Consider the following 21,416-nt stretch of genomic DNA (forward strand, 5'->3'; position numbering starts at 1 on the left):
AATAAACATTTGAATGCATCAGTCTGTGTGCAATGAATAAATATAATGTACAAGTTACACCTTTTGAATGCAATTACTGAAATAAATCAAGTTTTTCAAAATATTCTAATTTACTGGCTTTTACCTGTAAAAGCCTGCTTGTGTTTGTGTGCTTCAGTTTCACGTCCGCTTCACCAGCATGAGGTTTAGTTGTCATAACAACAATAGCACCGGCATCACAGTGGAGATGCAATCTTCATCCTATTGTGTGCAGCATAATCTTACAAAAGCAATATTGTGCTCACAAAGGTGAGTTTGCACCTTAGTTTGTGGGCTGACGTCGGCGCCGTGGTTGAGGAGGACTTCTGCCACGTTGACCTTGTCCTCCTGAGCGGCGAGGTGGAGTGGCGTGAGTCCGCTCTGAGTGTGAAGGAACGACACAAATGTGAGCCACTCAAATGCTTCATGAAAAAGTGCTGCAGGTTAAAAAGCGAGCGACAACCTGGAAGGGGTACCTAATATTATGGCCGGGCTTTACCTTATTGCAGATGTTGACCGCGGCGCTCTTGGCCAGAAGCAGCGACACCAAGTCCACGCTGCCCTCCTGCGCCGCCAGGTGGATGGGGCTGATGCCCTGCCGCGTCACGGCGTTGGTGTCGGCGCCGTACTCCAGCAGCGTGGTGCCGATGTCCATTTGGTTCTTTTTGGCGGCGATGTGGAGCGGCGTGTAGCCGTTCTGAGGACAGGACGGAGGAAGACGCCACAGTTTGCAAGATGGACGAGTGCCAAGAACAAAAGCTATGTTTTCATTTTTGTCGTGTGGTTGCCAACACGTTTGTCATCAATAATTATGAGTATTTCTATAAAGGAAAATAACCCTGTTTAGTAACATCTCACTTGTCTGACTATCAGCCAGTATGACCGTGGCCTTTCTCCCAGACAAGCTGCAAAGTCAATCATAATAAAAAAAAAATTATGAAAATACAATAAAAAATACAAAGAAAAAATATTTTCCAAAAATGAATAATTCTAAATACAATAGATGAATTAAAACATTTTTTTTTTTATTTCTAAAAAGTCCTCGGATATATGAAAAATTATTTGTGAGGGGTTAAAATGTGGAATTACGAAGTTTTGATTGATTGATTGAAACTTGTGTTAGTAGATTGCACAGTACAGTACATATTCCGTACAATTGACCACTAAATGGTAACACCCCAATAAGTTTTTCAACCACTCATGGTAACAAATAAATTGTCAATGCTTTTTTTTTTAAATTATTTATTTATATGCAAATATACAAGTATAAAAATACATGTAATATAGTAAACTATTTTAGAATTTACAATTGTTTACAATTGGATTTGTACTTTTTTTTTTAATTACAAATTAAATTTAAAATATTTAATACAAATATACATTTAAAAATGTATGAAGTAAAAGAAAAGTCTGACAGGGGTTAAAATAAATTTCCCCAAAAAATGCGACTTATATTCCAGTGCGACTTATATATGTTTTTTCCCTTCTTTATTATGCATTTTCGGCCGGTGCGACTTATACTCCGAAAAATACGGTATTTTAGAATTTGTTTACAATTGGATTTGTTAATTTTTTTTTTTTTTTACAAATTAAATCTAAATATTAATACAAATATACATTTAAAAATGTTTAAAGTAAAAGAAAAGTCTGACAGGGGTTAAAATAAATTTCCCCAAAAAATGCGACTTATACTCCAGTGCGACTTATGTATGTTTTTTTCCTTCTTTATTATGCATTTTCGGCCGGTGCGACTTATACTCCGGTGCGACTTATACTCCGAAAAATACGGTATTTTAGAATTTGTTTACAATTGGATTTGTTAATTTTTTATTTTTTTTTTACAAATTAAATCAAAATATTAATACAAATATACATTTAAAAATGTTTAAAGTAAAAGAAAAGTCTGACAGGGGTTAAAATAAATTTCCCCAAAAAATGCGACTTATACTCCAGTGCAACTTATATATGTTTTTTTCCTTCTTTATTATGCATTTTCGGCCGGTGCGACTTATACTCCGGTGCGACTTATACTCCGAAAAATACGGTATTTTAGAATTTGTTTACAATTGGATTTGTTAATTTTTTATTTTTTTTTTACAAATTAAATCAAAATATTAATACAAATATACATTTAAAAATGTTTAAAGTAAAAGAAAAGTCTGACAGGGGTTAAAATAAATTTCCCCAAAAAATGCGACTTATACTCCAGTGCAACTTATATATGTTTTTTTCCTTCTTTATTATGCATTTTCGGCCGGTGCAACTTATACTCCGAAAAATACGGTATTTTAGAATTTGTTTACAATTGGATTTGTTAATTTTTTTTTTTTTACAAATTAAATCAAAATATTAATACAAATATACATTTAAAAATGTTTAAAGTAAAAGAAAAGTCTGACAGGGGTTAAAATAAATTCCCCCCAAAAAATGCGACTTATACTCCAGTGCGACTTATATATGTTTTTTTCCTTCTTTATTATGCATTTTCGGCCGGTGCGACTTATACTCCGGAGCGACTTATACTCCGAAAAATACGGTATTTTAGAATTTGTTTACAATTGGATTTGTTAATTTTTTTTTTTTTACAAATTAAATCAAAATATTAATACAAATATACATTTAAAAATGTTTAAAGTACAAGAAAAGTCTGACAGGGGTTAAAATAAATTTCCCCAAAAAATGCAACTTATACTCCAGTGCGACTTATATATGTTTTTTTCCTTCTTTATTATGCATTTTCAGCCGGTGCGACTTATACTCCGGAGCGACTTATACTCCGAAAAATACGGTATTTTAGAATTTGTTTACAATTGGATTTGTTAATTATTATTTTTTTACAAATTAAATCAAAATATTAATACAAATATACATTTAAAAATGTATAAAGTAAAAGAAAATTTTGCATTTTTAATGCTTTTGCAGCACCTAATTGTGGTGAAAAACAAAAATGTTTTTCAAATAAAAATCATCTTACTTTATAACATTATAATAGATTATATTTGGACATGGGAAAAAAGAAAAAGGATGAAAAAAGGTCTAGTTTTATTTAAAGTTATGCTATTGTTTTTCAAGCACTTTGTCCAAAACCAAAGCACTTTTTAAGTATTTTAATCCCACCATTAGAACCTTTTTCTGCTCCACGAGTTCAGCTAAAATAAATCATACATTTTTTTTATTTTTCGGACTATAAGTCGCAGTTTTTTTCATAGTTTGGCCCGGGGTGCGACTTATACTCAGGAGCGACTTATGTGTGAAATGATTAATACTGTTGGCTTTTATCAAATACATTTCCCCCAAAAAATGCGACTTATATATGTTTTTTTCCTTCTTTATTATGCATTTTCGGCCGGTGCGACTTATACTCCGGTGCGCCTTATACTCCGAAAAATACGGTATTTTAGAATTTGTTTACAATTGGATTTGTTAATTTTTTTTTTTTTTTTTACAAATTAAATCTAAATATTAATACAAATATACATTTAAAAATGTATAAAGTAAAAGAAAAGTCTTGCAGGGGTTAAAATTTTGCATTTTTAATACTTTTGCAGCACCTAATTGTGGTGAAAAACAAAAATGTTTTTCAAATAAAAATCATCTTACTTTATAACATTATAATAGATTATATTTGGACATGGGAAAAAAGAAAAAGGATGAAAAAAGGTCTAGTTTTATTTAAAGTTATGCTTTTGTTTTTCAAGCACTTTGTCCAAAACCAAAGCACTTTTTAAGTATTTTAATCCCACCATTAGAACCGTTTTCTGCTCCACAAGTTCAGCTAAAATAAATCATACATTTTTTTTTATTTTTTGGACTATAAGTCGCAGTTTTTTTCATAGTTTGGCCCGGGGTGCGACTTATACTCAGGAGCGACTTATGTGTGAAATGATTAATACTGTTGGCTTTTATCAAATACATTTCCCCCCAAAAATGCGACTTATACTCCAGTGCGACTTATATATGTTTTTTCCTTCTTTATTATGCATTTTCGTCCGGTGCGACTTATACTCCGGTGCGCCTTATACTCCGGTGCGCCTTATACTCCGAAAAAACAGCTTTAAAAGCATTAGCCTACCCTTGCAGATGCAACAAATGCAGGTAGAAACCCAAGCAAAGTGAAAGCAACACATGACTGACAAGCACAAATGTGAGCGAATGCTTGGTTGAAATGAGAGAAGGAACACCACGAGTGCGTGTACCTTGGCGGCGGCGTGCGGCGACGCTCCCTGATCCAGCAGCAGCAGCGCTACTCTCTGATTATCGTAGTGAGCGGCTACATGCAGTGGAGTGAGGCCGCTCTGGAACAGCCCACGTGGACGCACACAAACAAGCGTGCAACAACAACAACAACAACAAGTTAGAATGGGACTCGGTAAGATGAGAAGCAGCAACACAGAATGGAAAGAATGCAACTTCAAATTCATGCAGAGAGGAAGATTAGGAATTTGCCAGAAGATGATGTGGATGCTGAAAACCAAAACCAAAACAGTTGTTCTTAACACACCAGGCTAACCTCCGAGGACAAAGCTACGAACAATGGGAGACCGGGCTTTCAGTCTGTGGAACGCGCTCCCTGACCACCTGAGGGCACCACAGACTGTGGATGCTTTTAAAAAGGATTAAAAAGCCTTCTTTTTAATTTTTTTTTTTAGTGAAGTGAATTATATTTATATAGCGCTTGTCTCTAGTGACTCAAAGTGCTTTACATAGTGAAAGCCAATATGTAAGTTCCATTTAAAGCAGTGTGGGTGGCACTGGGAGCAGGTGGGTAAAGTGTCTTGCCCAAGGACACAACGGCAGAGACTAGGATGGCGGAAGCCGGGATCGAACCTGGAACCCTCAAGTTGCTGGCACGGCCGCTCTACCAACCGAGCTATACCGAGATATATGTGCCCTACTTCTAGCTATTAGGCTGTTGTTAGGGCCCGCATGGCCCATTGAAATGGGACATAAGGACCTATTGAATTTGTAAGGTTTTTATTCTTTATTCTTTATTCTTCCGCCGCCACATTAAACTGTAATTTGACCCACTTAACATGCTTCAAAACTCACCATATTTGACCCACACATCAGGACCTGCGAGAATTGCCTTTTTAAAAAAAAAAACGAACCACAAAACTCAAAATTGCGCTCTAGCGCCCCCTAGGAAAAAAAAACTAGACTGCCTGTAACTCCCACTAGGAAGGTCGGAGAGACATGAAACAAAAACCTCTATGTAGGTCTGACTTAGACCTACATTTCATAAATTGACAACTCCCAGCAAAAATCAACAGGAACATAATTGTATATTATCGGGCTAAAATCAACAGGAAGTTGGCAATTCCCCCTTCAAGACAAAAAAGTACTAAAAACAGTCACTTTTGCCTCTTTGAGCTGTAATTTGACCCCCTTAACATGCTTCAAAACTCACCAAACTGAACGCACACATCAGGACTGGCAAAAATTGCGATCTTATAAAAAAACCTAACCCCAAATCTCAAAATTGCGCTCTAGCGCAATTTTTTAATAAAACGCAGAAAAAACTGCTCCTCGGAAGAAAAAAATGACAAAACTGCCTGTAACTCCCACTGGGAAGGTCGGAGAGACATGAAACAAAAACCTCTATGTAGGTCTGACTTAGACCTACATTTAATAATGGTACATTGTCGGGCTAAAATCAACAGGAAGTTGGCAATTCCCCCTTCAAGACAAAAAAGTACTAAAAACAGTAACTTTTGCCTCTTTGAGCTGTAATTTGACCCCCTTAACATGCTTCAAAACTCACCAAACTGAACACACACATCAGGACTGGCAAAAATTGCGATCTTATAAAAAAACCTAACCCCAAATCTCAAAATTGCTCTCTAGCGCAATTTTTGAATAAAACGCAGAAAAAACTGCTCCTCGGAAGAAAAAAATGACAAAACTGCCTGTAACTCCCACTGGGAAGGTCGGAGAGACATGAAACAAAAACCTCTATGTAGGTCTAACTTAGACCTACATTTCATAAATTGACAACCCCCAGCAAAAAATAACAGGAAGTTTGCTATTCCCCCTTCAAAACAAATTTTTTGTAAAAACCGGTCACCTTTCTTCAAACATTATCTCCTCTGAGCGCGTTTGTTGTTTCGGCTTCAAACTAACACAGGAGAGAGATTGAACCCTTCTGATTAAAAGTTGGCGAAAGAGTTTTGATACCTGCTCCGGTTTTGATTTTATGACCCTTCAAAGAACCTCTGCGCTGATGCTGCTGTTTTTTCAAGATGGCTGCTTAAAAGCAGGCAGCACACAATGCAGACAAGGTAGGTACACTACACAAAAGTATTGGGACAATTCGGACTAAAAGTAGACAAAAGTATTGGGACACTTAGGACTACCACTGGACAAAAGTATTGGGACACATAGCACGAAAACTGGACAAAAGTATTGGGACACTTGGGACTACAACTGGACAAAAGTATTGGGACACTTATGACCAAAACTGGACAAAAGTATTGGGACACTTACACTGCACAAAAGTATTGGGACACTTAGGAATACCACTGGACAAAAGTATTGGGACACTTAGGACGAAAACTGGACAAAAGTATTGGGACACTTACACTGGACAAAAGTATTGGGACACTTAGGACTACAACTTGACAAAAGTATTGGGACACTTAGGACTACCACTGGACAAAAGTCTTGGGACACTTTCACTGGACAAAAGTATTGGGACACTTATGCCTAAACTTGACAAAAGTATTGGGACACTTAGGACTACAACTGGACAAAAGTATTGGGACACTTCGGACTACCACTTAACAAAAGTATTGGGACACTTAGGACTAGCACCTGCCAAATACGCGGGCCCGACCAACGCTGCTTGCAGCTTTAATTTTATTTATTTTTTTACTATTTATTTTACTTGTTGGGGGCAGCTATTTGTGGTTCTAGCGTTGTTGTTTTGTTTTTGTTTTTTTAAATGCACTGTAGCACTTTGAGGTTGTTTGCTCAATGTAAAGTGCTTTTACAAATAAAATCTATTATTATTATTATTATAATAAATAGCATTTATGAAATCAAACACTCGACAGAAAACGACTCACTGAGGTTTTTTTTTTGCTCTGATCAAATTTCTGCAGCAGTTCCAAAACTGTTCTTTTTCGGTCGCCTCCAGCTGGCTATTTGTTCCTAAATGTTGTGTTTGTTCTGTTTCTGGGGCTGAGGTTGCTGAGGTAGTTAAAAAGCTCCTCGGTGGCAAGGCCCCGGGGGTGGATGAGATCCGCCCGGAGTTCCTTAAGGCTCTGGATGCTGTGGGGCTGTCTTGGTTGACAAGACTCTGCAGCATCGCATGGACATCGGGGGCGGTACCTCTGGATTGGCAGACCGGGTTGGTGGTTCCTCTCTTTAAGAAGGGGAACCGGAGGGTGTGTTCTAACTATCGTGGGATCACACTCCTCAGCCTTCCCGGTAAGGTCTATTCAGGTGTACTGGAGAGGAGGCTACGCCGGATAGTCGAACCTCGGATTCAGGAGGAACAGTGTGGTTTTCGTCCTGGTCGTGGAACTGTGGACCAGCTCTATACTCTCGGCAGGGTCCTTGAGGGTGCATGGGAGTTTGCCCAACCAGTCTACATGTGTTTTGTGGACTTGTGGACCGTGTCCCTCGGGAAGTCCTGTGGGGAGTGCTCAGAGAGTATGGGGTATCGGACTGTCTGATTGTGGCGGTCCGCTCCCTGTATGATCAGTGCCAGAGCTTGGTCCGCATTGCCGGCAGTAAGTCGGACACGTTTCCAGTGAGGGTTGGACTCCGCCAAGGCTGCCCCTTGTCACCCATTCTGTTCTGAACTTTTATGGACAGAATTTCTAGGCGCAGTCAAGGCGTTGAGGGGATCTGGTTTGGTGGCTGCAGGATTAGGTCTCTGCTTTTTGCAGATGATGTGGTCCTGATGGCTTCATCAGGCCAGGATCTTCAGCTCTCGCTGGATCGGTTCGCAGCCGAGTGTGAAGCGACTGGGATGAGAATCAGCACCTCCAAGTCCGAGTCCATGGTTCTCGCCCGGAAAAGGGTGGAGTGCCGTCTCCGGGTTGGGGAGGAGATCTTGCCCCAAGTGGAGGAGTTCAAGTACCTCGGAGTCTTGTTCACGAGTGAGGGAAGAGTGGATCGTGAGATCGACAGGCGGATCGGTGCGGCGTCTTCAGTAATGCGGACGCTGTATCGATCTGTTGTGGTGAAGAAGGAGCTGAGCCGGAAGGCAAAGCTCTCAATTTACCGGTCGATCTACGTTCCCATCCTCACCTATGGTCATGAGCTTTGGGTTATGACCGAAAGGACAAGATCACGGGTACAAGCGGCCGAAATGAGTTTCCTCCGCCGGGTGGCGGGGCTCTCCCTTAGAGATAGGGTGAGAAGCTCTGTCATCCGGGAGGAGCTCAAAGTAAAGCCGCTGCTCCTCCACATGGAGAGGAGCCAGATGAGGTGGTTCGGGCATCTGGTCAGGATGCCACCCGAACGCCTCCCTAGGGAGGTGTTTAGGGCACGTCCGACCGGTAGGAGGCCACGGGGAAGACCCAGGACACGTTGGGAAGACTATGTCTCCCGGCTGGCCTGGGAACGCCTCGGGATCCCCCGGGAAGAGCTGGATGAAGTGGCTGGGGAGAGGAAAGTCTGGGCTTCCCTGCTTAGGCTGCTGCCCCCGCGACCCGACCTCGGATAAGTGGAAGAAGATGGATGGATGGATGGATGGTGCATGAGGAGGAGCCATCAGAAGGCGTCATATTCACTCTCAGATTTCCCACCTTGTTTGTGAAGTAATTATTAAAAGATGTGGCAATTTCCATTGGCTTAGTCAGGTAAGCTCCATCAACTTCTATATACCAATTTGTTTTACATGATGCTGATCTTCCCATTATTTGATTTAAAATGTTCCACAATTGTTTTCCATCATGTCTAAAGTCATAGATCTTTGTCTGATAATATACCTTTTTTATTACTTCTATTTATTTTAGTTACACGATTTCTTAATTAACATTATGTGGGATTTTTGGAAGAAATACATCCAACAAAAAAATGATAGCAACCAATCTGGCCTAATCTAAACATTTGATTCTACGCCTTTATTAAACAAACCACAGTCTTGTGAAATAACCACCAGGCTCACTATTTAGCAGTGTATTAAAACCTTGGCATTGCCAGCTGTGGCTGTAGGCAACCTATAGTTTTTTTTTTAAATGAATGTGCTTTAAAAAGCTGTGAAGTTCATGCTACTTTCTGCACTGTTGTTTATAATGACGTCATCAGTGCTATTGCATACCTGCCAACTTTTGAAATCAGAAAAACCTAGTAGCCAGGGTCCAGGGGCCGCAGACCCCGGTAGGTCCAGGACAAAGTCCTGGTGGGGGGTTCAGGCTTCGCCCCCCGACGCAAAATGATTGATTGCATTCAGACAGGTTAAAATGTTGCTAAAACCATCACTTTTCTATCAGTCACAGTGACTTTTCAAAACAAAAATATTACAGCAAAAATCATATGGGTTGATTGACATGTTTATTCTGTAAGCTAACTTCAATAGTTTGAAATTATTTTGACAGTTAATGCCAGTTATCCTGTCAACCTTTCACAAGACTTCAATTTGTTCATTGAAAGTATAAACACTTTTTACAGTAAACAAATGGTAAAACAGTACTAAACAATTCCATAAAAAAAATAAAATTGGTGTCATTATTAACTTTCTGTCCAAGCTTGTATAATCTACTGCCTTGTTCAATTGTAAAAAATATTCTGTGCCTAAAATTCACATTTCTATCACAATTATCATACTGTAAACATGGTAAGCTAACTTCATTAAAATTAATAGTCCTGTCAATAGCATGGAATTACAATTCAAATGTAGTTTTTTTTGTAAGCCTTTCAAAAGAATTCAAAATATGAAAAATGAATGAAAATTAATGTAAGCCATCAGACACTTGAAAAGTGGCACATCACATCTCTAATGTAATCATTTGAACTTTTCAACAGAAATAGCACTGCAAAAATATTAAGGACATACTTCTGTATTTTGGTAGTTATGCTGTCAACATTTAACAAGATTTCTTCAACTTGGACTTGAAAGCATAAATAGTATAAACACTTTTAACAGTATAACAGTACTAAACAATTCCAATAGATAACATTGGTGTCATTACCTTTTTGTGGCTAAAATCCAAATTTATTCTATCAGATTGATCATACTGCAAAAATGATATGGTAACTTTATGATAAGTTTACTTGAAGTGGCATAAAACACTGAAAGTGATTGTTCCTATAACCCCTTTGTTTCAAATGTTTGTTCCACTTGTGGCAGTCGGGCACCAGCATACCGTCTTTGACAACTTGAAGTGGCATAAAACACTGAAAGTGATTGTTCCTATAACCCCTTTGTTTTAAATGTTGTATGCCACTTCAAGTTGTCAAAGACGTGCTGTGAAATACAGCCGACAGGATTGCGCACCAAACACGAAGCAAGGCCAAAGCGCATGCATGGTGCAGGAGAACAAAGGACTTCTTTCATTTAAGGTTTGTGATAAACCATCAAACTCATTCGTTAAAAGGACTCTATAGTAATATAAAGCGAGTTTTTCTGGACATTATCATGCAAGAAAAGTTTATTTTTGGGACCGCGATCACCGCGTAATGATTTTTAAAGGTTGCATTACAAACATTTAACTGTCCCATGTGATCAGCCAGTGCGATTGGAAGTCCATGCTCAATTATTGCCTCCGTAAATAAAACTTCGGCATTTATCACATCCAAAGAATCTGTTTGGGCGACGAAAAACGTTGAAAGTTTTCCACTTGTATCGCTAGCAACGGCATTAGACTTGTGTATTTTTGTCCCAACGTGGTCTTTTACATCGCTAATTCCTCCGTGTCCGATCGAAAAATCTTGTCTGCACAAGGTGCAATTCGCGTAGTTTTCACCCTTTTTGGAACGGATAATTATTTCCGGATAGGCTTTTGAATATTCTTCACGGAATGACTGCAGTTTTCTTTTCGGTTTAAGACTCGTTTGCCATTTTTCTCCGGCTGATTCCATGATCGTTCGCTTGTTTGGAAACAATGGCAACTGGTGCCTCGTGCTTGGCAGCGGTGCTATAAATAGCCTCTCACATGGCATTCGGAATGGCTCGATAGGAAATTACGGGAAGCAGTGTCGATTGTCATTGTTGTTACGCGGTTTCGTGAATAAAACTTTAAAAAAAATATTTTTTTTGAATTAATGAAAAACCGTATTTTTTTATCACTGCAACCGTAACCCGGAATAGGTTGATGAAAACCGTACTAATTACGGGAAAACCGGAGTAGTTGGCAGGTATGATGATTGATGCATTTTAGCTGCTTGATGTTTCTGATTGGTTACACAACTTTAAGGGGGTCGTCACAAAAGTAAACAAGGTAGGGAATTTTCACATACTCTTAATAACCAATTTAAATATGTATTACCTATCCATTTTATTATTATACAAATATGTAATTTTATATATATATATATATATATATATATATATATATATATATATATATATATATATATATATATATCGCTCGCGGCTCGTCATATATTTAACGTTAATCCGCGATTTCACCGAGCGTTTCACCGACGAGCTAACGTGTCCAGGTTATAACCCTGTTGTCAATAAACACACATGGACTGAAGCTAAATTGTCCACTGTCCACTGCAGCATGTGAATGCAATGAAAAGAATAAAATCTGAGCCAAGCAGCTGTTAAAATGTTGTCCAGGTTAATGTTTTGGCCATTAAAGGCCCTTCATGTTTGCTCCTGACTGCTGTTACAACATTGGTTTTGTTGCGGGCGTGCGGCGCCAATACGCGTGTTGGCAGACATGTTTTCACCTACAAAAGTCATGCGGCAGTGGAAGAGACTGTAAAGGGTTAAAAGGTGTTCCTGTTGAGTAATGAGGTGGACTCCTCACCTTGCCGGCAGCATCAGGAGCGGCTCTCTTCTGCAGGAGCAGACTGGCCACCTCCATCTTGCCGTACTTTGCTGCCACGTGCAGCGGACTGAAGCCCTTCTGTCGGCACGTACCACAAAACCAGAGTTAGGGTAATGATGATGATGTCATTTGCAAGAACAGCTGACGACCCAAAAAGATGTGTGTGTATGTGTGTGTGTGGCACCAAGGGGTTTACCCTCCATTAATCTGTTCCACTGACTAAGGTCACCTTCACCAAGAGCCCCTCCCCCTCCCCAGCAACACACACTCACACACACATTCACACACACAAACACACATGATCTTAATTCCATTATTAAAGTGTCCTTCACAGCTCGCTATAATGACCTCCTTTTCTACCATTCGTCATTTGGGAACTATCTTGACTGCCATGTCCAAATATTAGAGAGTGGAGACAAGCAAAAAGGCTAAAAATGAGCTTAAACTATTGACAGAACACACTTAATACAAAAAGAAAAAGTGTCTGCCTTTGAAGGTGTCATCACTACTTGGTTATGAAAATGTGTCAAAAAAAAAAAAAAAAAAAAAAAATTATATATATATATATATATATACATATATATTAAGAAACATTGTTTTTTAGAAATGTACCAAAAATGTAAAACAAATTTGTTCAAAATATTTACACCGTATGTAAAAAAATGTGCAAACACGCCAAAATTGTATGTAAAAATATATTGTGGGGGAAAAAACAAGATTATTTGATTTGTAATGTGTTGTATTTCAGTTAACTGTGTGTCAAAAAATGTCAATAAACTAAAAAGTCTCAGCTTCACTGAAAAGGTAGTCACGTTGTCGATGAGAAGCTGCACATTTATGAATAAGGACACACATTTCAGCCAAAGTATTTGCCATCCCTGCAGCGGACATGCTTCGATTCCCAGCCAGGACATATAAAGTACCGTATTTTTCGGAGTATAAGTCGCACTGGAGTATAAGTCCCATTTTTTGGGGGAAATGTATTTGATAAAAGCCAACAGCAAGAATAGACATTTGAAAGGCAATTTAAAATAAATAAAGGCTGAATAAGTGTACGTTATATGAGGCATAAATAAGCAACTGGTATGTTAACGTAACATATTATGGTAAGAGTCATTCAAATAACTATAACATATAGAACATGCTATACGTTTACCAAACAATCTGTCCCTCCTAATCGCTAAATCCCATGAAATCTTATACGTCTAGTCTCTTACGTGAATGAGATCAATAATATTCTAATGTGTTCATCATTTCACACATAAGTCGCTCCTGAGTATAAGTCGCACCCCCGGCCAAACTATGAAAAAAACTGCGATTTATAGTCCGGAAAAGAAAAAAAAAGTATGATTTATTTTAGCTGAACTCGTGGAGCAGAAAACGGTTCTAATGGTGGGATTAAAATACATAAAAAGTGCTTTGGTTTTGGACAAAGTGCTTGAAAAACAATAGCATAACTTTAAATAAAATTAGACATTTCTTATACTTTTTCTTTTTTCCCATGTCCAAATATAATCTATTATAATGTTATAAAGTAAGATGATTTTTATTTGAAAAACCTTTTTGTTTTTCACCACAATTAGGTGCTGCAAAAGCATTAAAAATGCAAATTTTTAACCCCTGTAAGACTTTTCTTTTACTTTAAACATGTTTAAATGTATATTTGTATTAATATTTTGATTTAATTTGTAAAAAAAAAAAAAATTAACAAATCCAATTGTAAACAAATTCTAAAATACCGTATTTTTCGGAGTATAAGTCGCTCCGGAGTATAAGTCGCACCGGCCGAAAATGCATAATAAAGAAGGAAAAAAACATATATAAGTCGCACTGGAGTATAAGTCGCATTTTTTGGGGAAATTTATTTTAACCCCTGTCAGACTTTTCTTTTACTTTATACATTTTTAAATGTATATTTGTATTAAATATTTTAAATTTAATTTGTAATAATAAAAAAAATGTACAAATCCAATTGTAAACAATTGCAAATTCTAAAATAGTTTACTATATTACAAGTATTTTTATACTTGTATATTTGCATATAAATAAATAATTTTAAAAAAGCATTGACAATTTATTTGTTTCCATGAACTGATGTAAGTGGTTGAAAAACTTATTGGGGTGTTACCATTTAGTGGTCAATTGTACGGAATATGTACTGTACTGTGCAATCTACTAATACAAGTTTCAATCAATCAATCAAAACTTCGTAATTCCAAATTTTAACCCCTCACAAATTATTTTTCATATATCCGAGGACTTTTTAGGAATAAAAAAAAAAAAGTTTTAATTCATCTATTGTATTTAGAATTATTTATTTTTGGAAAATATTTTTTTTTTGTATTTTTATTGTATTTTAATATTTTTTTTTATTATGATTGACTTTGCAGCTTGTCTGTGAGAAAGGCCACGGTCATACTGGCTGATAGTCAGACAAGTGAGATGTTACTAAACAGGCTTATTTTCCTTTATAGAAATACTTTCATCTGTTTGCATAATTATTGATGATAAACGTGTTGGCAACCACACGACAAAAATGAAAACATAGCTTTTGACTTTTGCCTTCCGTTCTTGGCACTCGTCCATCTTGCAAACTGGGTTCAAGAATAGTGAACAACAGGCTGAATAAGTGTACGTTATATGAGGCATAAATAACCAACTGGTATGTTAACGTAACATATTATGGTAAGAGTCATTCAAATAACTATAACATATAGAACATGCTATACGTTTACCAAACAATCTGTCACTCCTAATCGCTAAATCCCATGAAATCTTATACGTCTAGTGCAGGGGTCGGCAACCCAAAATGTTGAAAGAGCCATATTGGACCAAAAATACAAAAACAAATCTGTCTGGAGCCGCAAAAAATTAAAAGCCATATTACATACAGATAGTGTGTCATGAGATATAAATTGAATTAATATGACTTAAAGGAAACTAAATGAGCTCAAATATAGCTACAAATGAGGCATAATGATGCAATATGTACATATAGCTAGCCTAAATAGCATGTTAGCATCGATTAGCTTGCAGTCTTGCAGTGACCAAATATGTCTGATTAGCACTCCACACAAGTCAATAACATCAACAAAACTCACCTTTGTGCATTCATGCACAACGTTAAAAGTTTGGTGGACAAAATGAGACATAAAAAGAAGTGGCATAAAACACGTCCTAGAACGTCGGAGAAAGTTATACATGTAAACAATACTAAGGTGAGTTCAAGGACCGACAAAATTAGTAGGACAAAACGGCGCTCGCCAAATACTCGAATTAGTGAGGCATGTTTAATATAAACAGTGTGATTTATAACAATTAGGGAGGTTTGTGTCATGTTTGTCCTTCTACGGAAACCATATTAAAACAATTGTTCATACATTTTTGAAAAAGCTCCAGAGCCACTAGGGCGGCGCTAAAGAGCCGTATGCGGCTCTAGAGCCGCAGGTTGCCGACCCCTGGTCTAGTCTCTTACGTGAATGAGATAAATAATATTATTTGATATTTTACGCTAATGTGTTCATCATTTCGAAAAAGTCAGAAAAATACGGTAATCTTTCAAAAAAACAAAGTAAAGTTATTTATGTTGTTTATTTTATACAAAAAATTAATTATTGAGCAATTTGTTTGCAACTAATCTCTTCAAACCACGCCTTTTTGTACACAACAAAGTTGTGTCCTCCACACTTCAGAAATTCAAGTTTTAGAACTTAACCTTGTATTATTAGGACAAAAATAGAAACTACCATGAATGGACCATGAATTGATTACCGTATTTTTCGGACTATAAGTGGCAGTTTTTTTCATAGTTTGGCCAGGGGGTGCGACTTATACTCAGGAGCGACTTATGTGTGAAATGATGAACACATTAGCGTAAAATATCAAATAATATTATTGATGTCATTCACGTAAGAGACTAGACGTATAAGATTTCATGGGATTTAGCGATTAGGAGTGACAGATTGTTTGGTAAACGTATAGCATGTTCTATATGTTATAGTTATTTGAATGACTCTTACCATAATATGTTACGTTAACATACCAGTTGCTTATTTATGCCTCATATAACGTACACTTATTCAGCCTGTTGTTCACTATTCTTCATTTATTTTAAATTGCCTTTCAAATGTCTATTCTTGCTGTGCGACTTATATATGTTTTTTCCCTTCTTTATTATGCATTTTTGGCCGGTGCGACTTATACTCCGGAGCGACTTATACTCCGAAAAATATGGTACTTGTGTGCAAAACATATTTTTAACCCAAATAGGTGAAATTAGATCATCTCCCACGGCACACCAGACTGTATTTCACGGCACACTATTGGTTGAAAAACACTGGCCTAATGTACGGAATAATTCTGGTTGAGCTTACCCACCTCGAAGCTATTTTATTTGGTACATGGTGTAATACTCAGTGGCCTAGTGGTTAGAGTGTCCGCCCTGAGATCGGTAGGTTGTGAGTTCAAACCCCGGCCGAGTCATACCAAAGACTATAAAAATGGGACCCATTACCTCCCTGCTTGGCACTCAGCATCAAGGGTTGGAATTGGGGGTTAAATCACCAAAATGATTCCCGGGCGCGGCCACCGCTGCTGCCCACTGCTCCCCTCACCTCCCAGGGGGTGATCAAGGGTGATGGGTCAAATGCAGAGAATAATCTCGCCACACCTAGTGTGTGTGTGACAATCATTGGTACTTTAACTTTAACTTTTAACTTTAATGATAAGTGTGACCAGTAGATGGCAGTCACACATAAGAGATACGTGTAGACCGCACTATGATGGCAATATGACTGAAGTAAACAACACCAACATTCACTATTCTTTATTTATTTTAAATTGCCTTTCAAATGTCTATTCTTGCTGTTGGCTTTTATCAAATACATTTCCCCAAAAAATGTGACTTATACTCCAGTGCGACTTATATATATTTTTTTCCTTCTTTATTATGCATTTTCGGCCGGTGCGACTTATACTCCGGAGCGACTTAAACTCAGAAAAATACGGTATACATATATATATTCCAAGCGTTTTGTTTTTTTTTAAACCCTTTTTTTAGATATATGTATACTAGTTTTAGCTATTTGGCTGTTCTAGTTTTTATTATTATTTTTTTTTTTATTATCTTTTTATTTTTATAATTTATTTTTTATACACTGTAGCACTTTGATGTTGTTTACTCAATGCGAAGTGCTTTTTACAAATAAAATCTATTACAACTATTATTATTATTGAATGACTCTTACCATAATATGTTACGTTAACATACCAGTTGGTTATTTATGCCTCATATAACGTACACTTATTCAGCCTGTTGTTCACTATTCTTCATTTATTTTAAATTGCCTTTCAAATGTCTATTCTTGCTGTTGGCTTTTATCAAATACATTTCCCCAAAAAATGCAACTTATACTCCAGTGCGACTTATATATGTTTTTTTCCTTCTTTATTATGCATTTTCGGCCGGAGCGACTTATGCTCCGAAAAATACGGTATAAGTCACATTTTTGGGGGAAATTTATTTGATGAGGAGAAAATTAAAGGATATTAAATGAGCTCAAATAGACCAACAAATGAGGCATAATGATGCAATATGTACATACAGCTAGCCTAAATAGCATGTTAGCATTGATTAGCTTGCAGTCATGCACTGACCAAATATGTCTGATTAGCACTCCAACAAGTCAATAACATCAACAAAGTGCACCTTGGTGCATTCACGCACAGTATAAAACTTTTGGTGGACAATTCCCCAACTTATACTCCAGTGTGACTTATATATGTTTTTTTCCTTCTTTATTATGCATTTTCGGCCGGTGCGACTTATTCTCCGGAGCGACTTATACTCAGAAAAATATGGTAGTCAAAGATCCTCAAGATGACATGAATATCTTACTGTTTTAAGAACCCTATTACAAAAAAACATTAGTCAAAGATCCTGAGGATGACATGGATCTCTTACTGTTTTTAAGAAACAGTTTGAAGATCCTTTAAATGACATGAATCTTTTACTCTTTTTAGAACCCTATTACAGAAAACACTAGTCAAAGATCCTCCGGATGACATTGTTTGCAGTTTTTAAGAACTTACTGAAAAAACACTAGTCAAAGATCCTTATGTTTTTTCCCTTCTTTATAATGCATTTTCGGCCGGTGCGACTTATACTCCGGAGCGACTTATACTCAGAAAAATATGGTAGTCAAAGATCCTCAAGATGACATGAATCTCTTACTGTTTTAAGAACCCTATTACAAAAAAACATTAGTCAAAGATCCTCAAGATGACATGAATATCTTACTGTTTTAAGAACCCTATTACAAAAAAACATTAGTCAAAGATCCTGAGGATGACATGGATCTCTTACTGTTTTTAAGAAACAGTTTGAAGATCCTTTAAATGACATGAATCTTTTACTCTTTTTAGAACCCTATTACAGAAAACACTAGTCAAAGATCCTCCGAATGACATTGTTTGCAGTTTTTAAGAACTTACTGCAAAAACACTCGTCAAAGATCCTTATGTTTTTTTCCTTCTTTATTATGCATTTTCGGCCGGTGCGACTTATACTCCAGAGCGACTTATACTCAGAAAAATATGGTAGTCAAAGATCCTGAGGATGACATGGATCTCTTACTGTTTTTAAGAACCTACTGCAAAAACACAGTTTGAAGATCCTTTAAATGACATAAATCTTTTACTCTTTTTAGAACCCTATTACAGAAAACACTAGTCAAAGATCCTCCGGATGACATTGTTTGCAGTTTTTAAGAACTTACTGCAAAAACACTCGTCAAAGAGCCTTAAGTTTTTTTCCTTCTTTATTATGCATTTTCGGCCGGTGCGACTTATACTCCGGAGCGACTTATCAGAGGTGTGGACTCGAGTCACATGACTTGGACTCGAGTCAGACTCGAGTCATGAATTTGATGACTTTAGACTCGACTTGACAAAATGTAAAAAGACTTGCAACTCGACTTCGACTTTAACATCAATGACTTGTGACTTCACTTGGACTTGAGCCTTTTGAATTGACATGACTTGACATGACTTGCTACTTTCCCCAAAACCCAAAGATGAAAAAGTTATTCGGGAGCGCTCCGTATTTTTCATTGTGTACTTGTCTATCAGCGTTGCGTGTGTCAGCTGGTGTGCTCTCAGTACAACAGCCAATCAAATTACATCTACTTTGTTTTCATCACACAGCATTCATCCAATCAAATTGCAGGACAACCAACGAAGAAGACATGTCCAAACCACACGCCAGTGAACAAAAAATGATACCTAAAATAATTTCGTTTGGGTATAAAAATTACGAGGTGGTCAACACAAAACGGTTTGCAGTATGCAACACATGCGGTTCCAAAATGACTGATGGAGAGGCAACAACTTCCGACTTCGTCCGGCATTTGAAGTTGCACAAAGAACGGTAAGTTTTGAATGTAAGATAACGTTTATTGGCTAAGTAACGTGACTTTTATTTGCTGTGTAGTTAAATCAGTGAGGCTGTAAACTCACTGCTAACGTTATAACGTTATTGCAAACACGGGAATCTGTTGCAGTTCACTACCTTATTCATACTTTTTGTTCAGTGATTTTTTTTAAGCAGGGTTACGTTAGTCAATATATCACACGTAACGTTAGACGGCGGTCAGCAGCACCGCGTATTTTAGCCACCTAAAAAAAGACAAAAATAGTAAAATAAAGGTCAGTTAAAATGTATACTATATTATGAATATGTGTACCGTTTTAGCTAGCTTTCTGACATACTGTTGGTTGTTTACCTCAGTGGTCCCCAACCACCGGGCCGCGGCCCGGTACTGGTCTGTGGATCGATTGGTATCGGGCCGCACAAGAAATATATATATATATTTTTTCTTTTTTTAATTAAATCAACATAAAAAACACAAGATACACTTACAAGTAGTGCACCAACCCAAAACAACTCTCTCCCCCCTTTTGTTCTGGGCATTGAACATGAAGACTCTTCCTTCACTGTTCCGAGTGGCCATGAGAGTTTTGGCAGTGCCTGCCTCCAGTGCTCCAGTGGAGCGAGTTTTCAGCCATGGTGGCATCATACTACGCCCCCATCGTGCACAAATGACTGACAGACTCTTGGCTAATTTGGTCTTTTGCAAATGCAATGCAGCATAGGGCCCTGACATATAAAAAGTACAATTTTTTTGTTATGTTCACGTATATGTCATGTTTTTTCAATGTTAACACTTTTGTACAAATAAGTACATTTGCACTTCATTTTTCAATGTGTTTGTTCTGTAAAGGAATGAGTTAATGTTTAAAATGACTGGTTAATAGTGCTATTATAAAGTGCAATGTCAGCACAATTTTCTTTCCTGCAATTTAAAATGCACTTGTTTTAATAAATAAATACAGCGTTTGAAAAGCATACACAATCTGTGTTAATATATTAGTCTGTGGTTAAAAGGACTTGAAAGGACTCGAAACTCAAAATGCAGGACTTTGGACTTGACTTGAGACTTTCCAGTCTTGACTTTGGACTTGACTCGGGGCTTGCCTGTCTTGACTCGGGACTTGACTCGGACTTGAGGGCAAAGACTTGAGACTTACTTGTGACTTGCAAAACAATGACTTGGTCCCACCTCTGCAACTTATACTCCGAAAAATACGGTAGAAACGACCATGAATGTACCATGAATTGATTAACGTGGACCCCGACTTAAAGAAGTGTAAAACCTTATTGGGGTGTTACCATTTAGTGGTCAATTGTAGGGAATATGTACTGTACTGTGCAATCTACTAATACAAGTCTCCATCAATCAATCAAAACCCAATGAAGTGTCCAGGAAGACAACTTTACCTTGGTGGAGGAGGACATGGACGCTCCGTTCTCCAGCAACATGGTGGCCACATCCTGGTGTCCTTCTCGGGCCGCCAGGTGTAGAGGCGTGTACCCTGAGGTGGTGGCGGCGTTGGCGGCGGCGCCGGACTGCAGCAGCTGTTGCACGATGTCCACCTTTCCCAAGCGACTGGAGATGTGCAGCGCCGTCTGGTCGTCCTGGAAACCGCACCATGTGAGCAGATTCGTACCGGCGTCACAATCATTCCCACATCCAGACGGCGACTAAAGTGCAAACCTTGGACTTGGTCTCCACTTTGGCTCCGTTCTTGAGCAGGTATCGGACCACGTCGGCCTGGCCCGCTCTGGCCGCCATATGGAGGGCTGTCTCGCCCCTCTGCAGCACAGGTGGTAATGAGTGCGTTTATAGGTGGAGAAAGTCAACGTGGCAATATGTAGAAAGGCTAGTCTGACCACGTTGGTGGTGTTGGGTGAAGCGCCGTGGTTGGTGAGGGCATGTACGATGTTCTCGTGGCCCATGAAGGCTGCCACGTGGATGGGCGTCAGGCCAGACTGCAGGGGAACACTTCATTAATAGGCTGCAGCAAAGCATGACATTTAGTTACATATAA

General features: G+C 38.0%; 1 protein-coding gene across 1 annotated transcript in view; it reads right to left on the bottom strand.

Moving 5' to 3' along the window:
- LOC133572380 (ankyrin-3-like) overlaps positions 1 to 21,416 on the bottom strand; it is a 367,012-nt gene that overhangs the window by 182,417 nt on the left and 163,179 nt on the right. The window contains exons 13-19 of the mRNA XM_072915334.1: positions 21,259 to 21,357; positions 21,083 to 21,181; positions 20,806 to 21,003; positions 11,949 to 12,047; positions 4,215 to 4,313; positions 518 to 715; positions 301 to 399 (exon numbers count right to left, since the gene is read on the bottom strand). Of these exons, the coding sequence (XP_072771435.1) occupies positions 301 to 399; positions 518 to 715; positions 4,215 to 4,313; positions 11,949 to 12,047; positions 20,806 to 21,003; positions 21,083 to 21,181; positions 21,259 to 21,357 (891 nt within the window). The remainder of the gene's footprint in view (positions 1 to 300; positions 400 to 517; positions 716 to 4,214; positions 4,314 to 11,948; positions 12,048 to 20,805; positions 21,004 to 21,082; positions 21,182 to 21,258; positions 21,358 to 21,416) is intronic.

This window comes from Nerophis lumbriciformis, linkage group LG02 (assembly GCF_033978685.3).
Source record: "Nerophis lumbriciformis linkage group LG02, RoL_Nlum_v2.1, whole genome shotgun sequence".
Lineage (NCBI taxonomy): Eukaryota > Metazoa > Chordata > Actinopteri > Syngnathiformes > Syngnathidae > Nerophis > Nerophis lumbriciformis.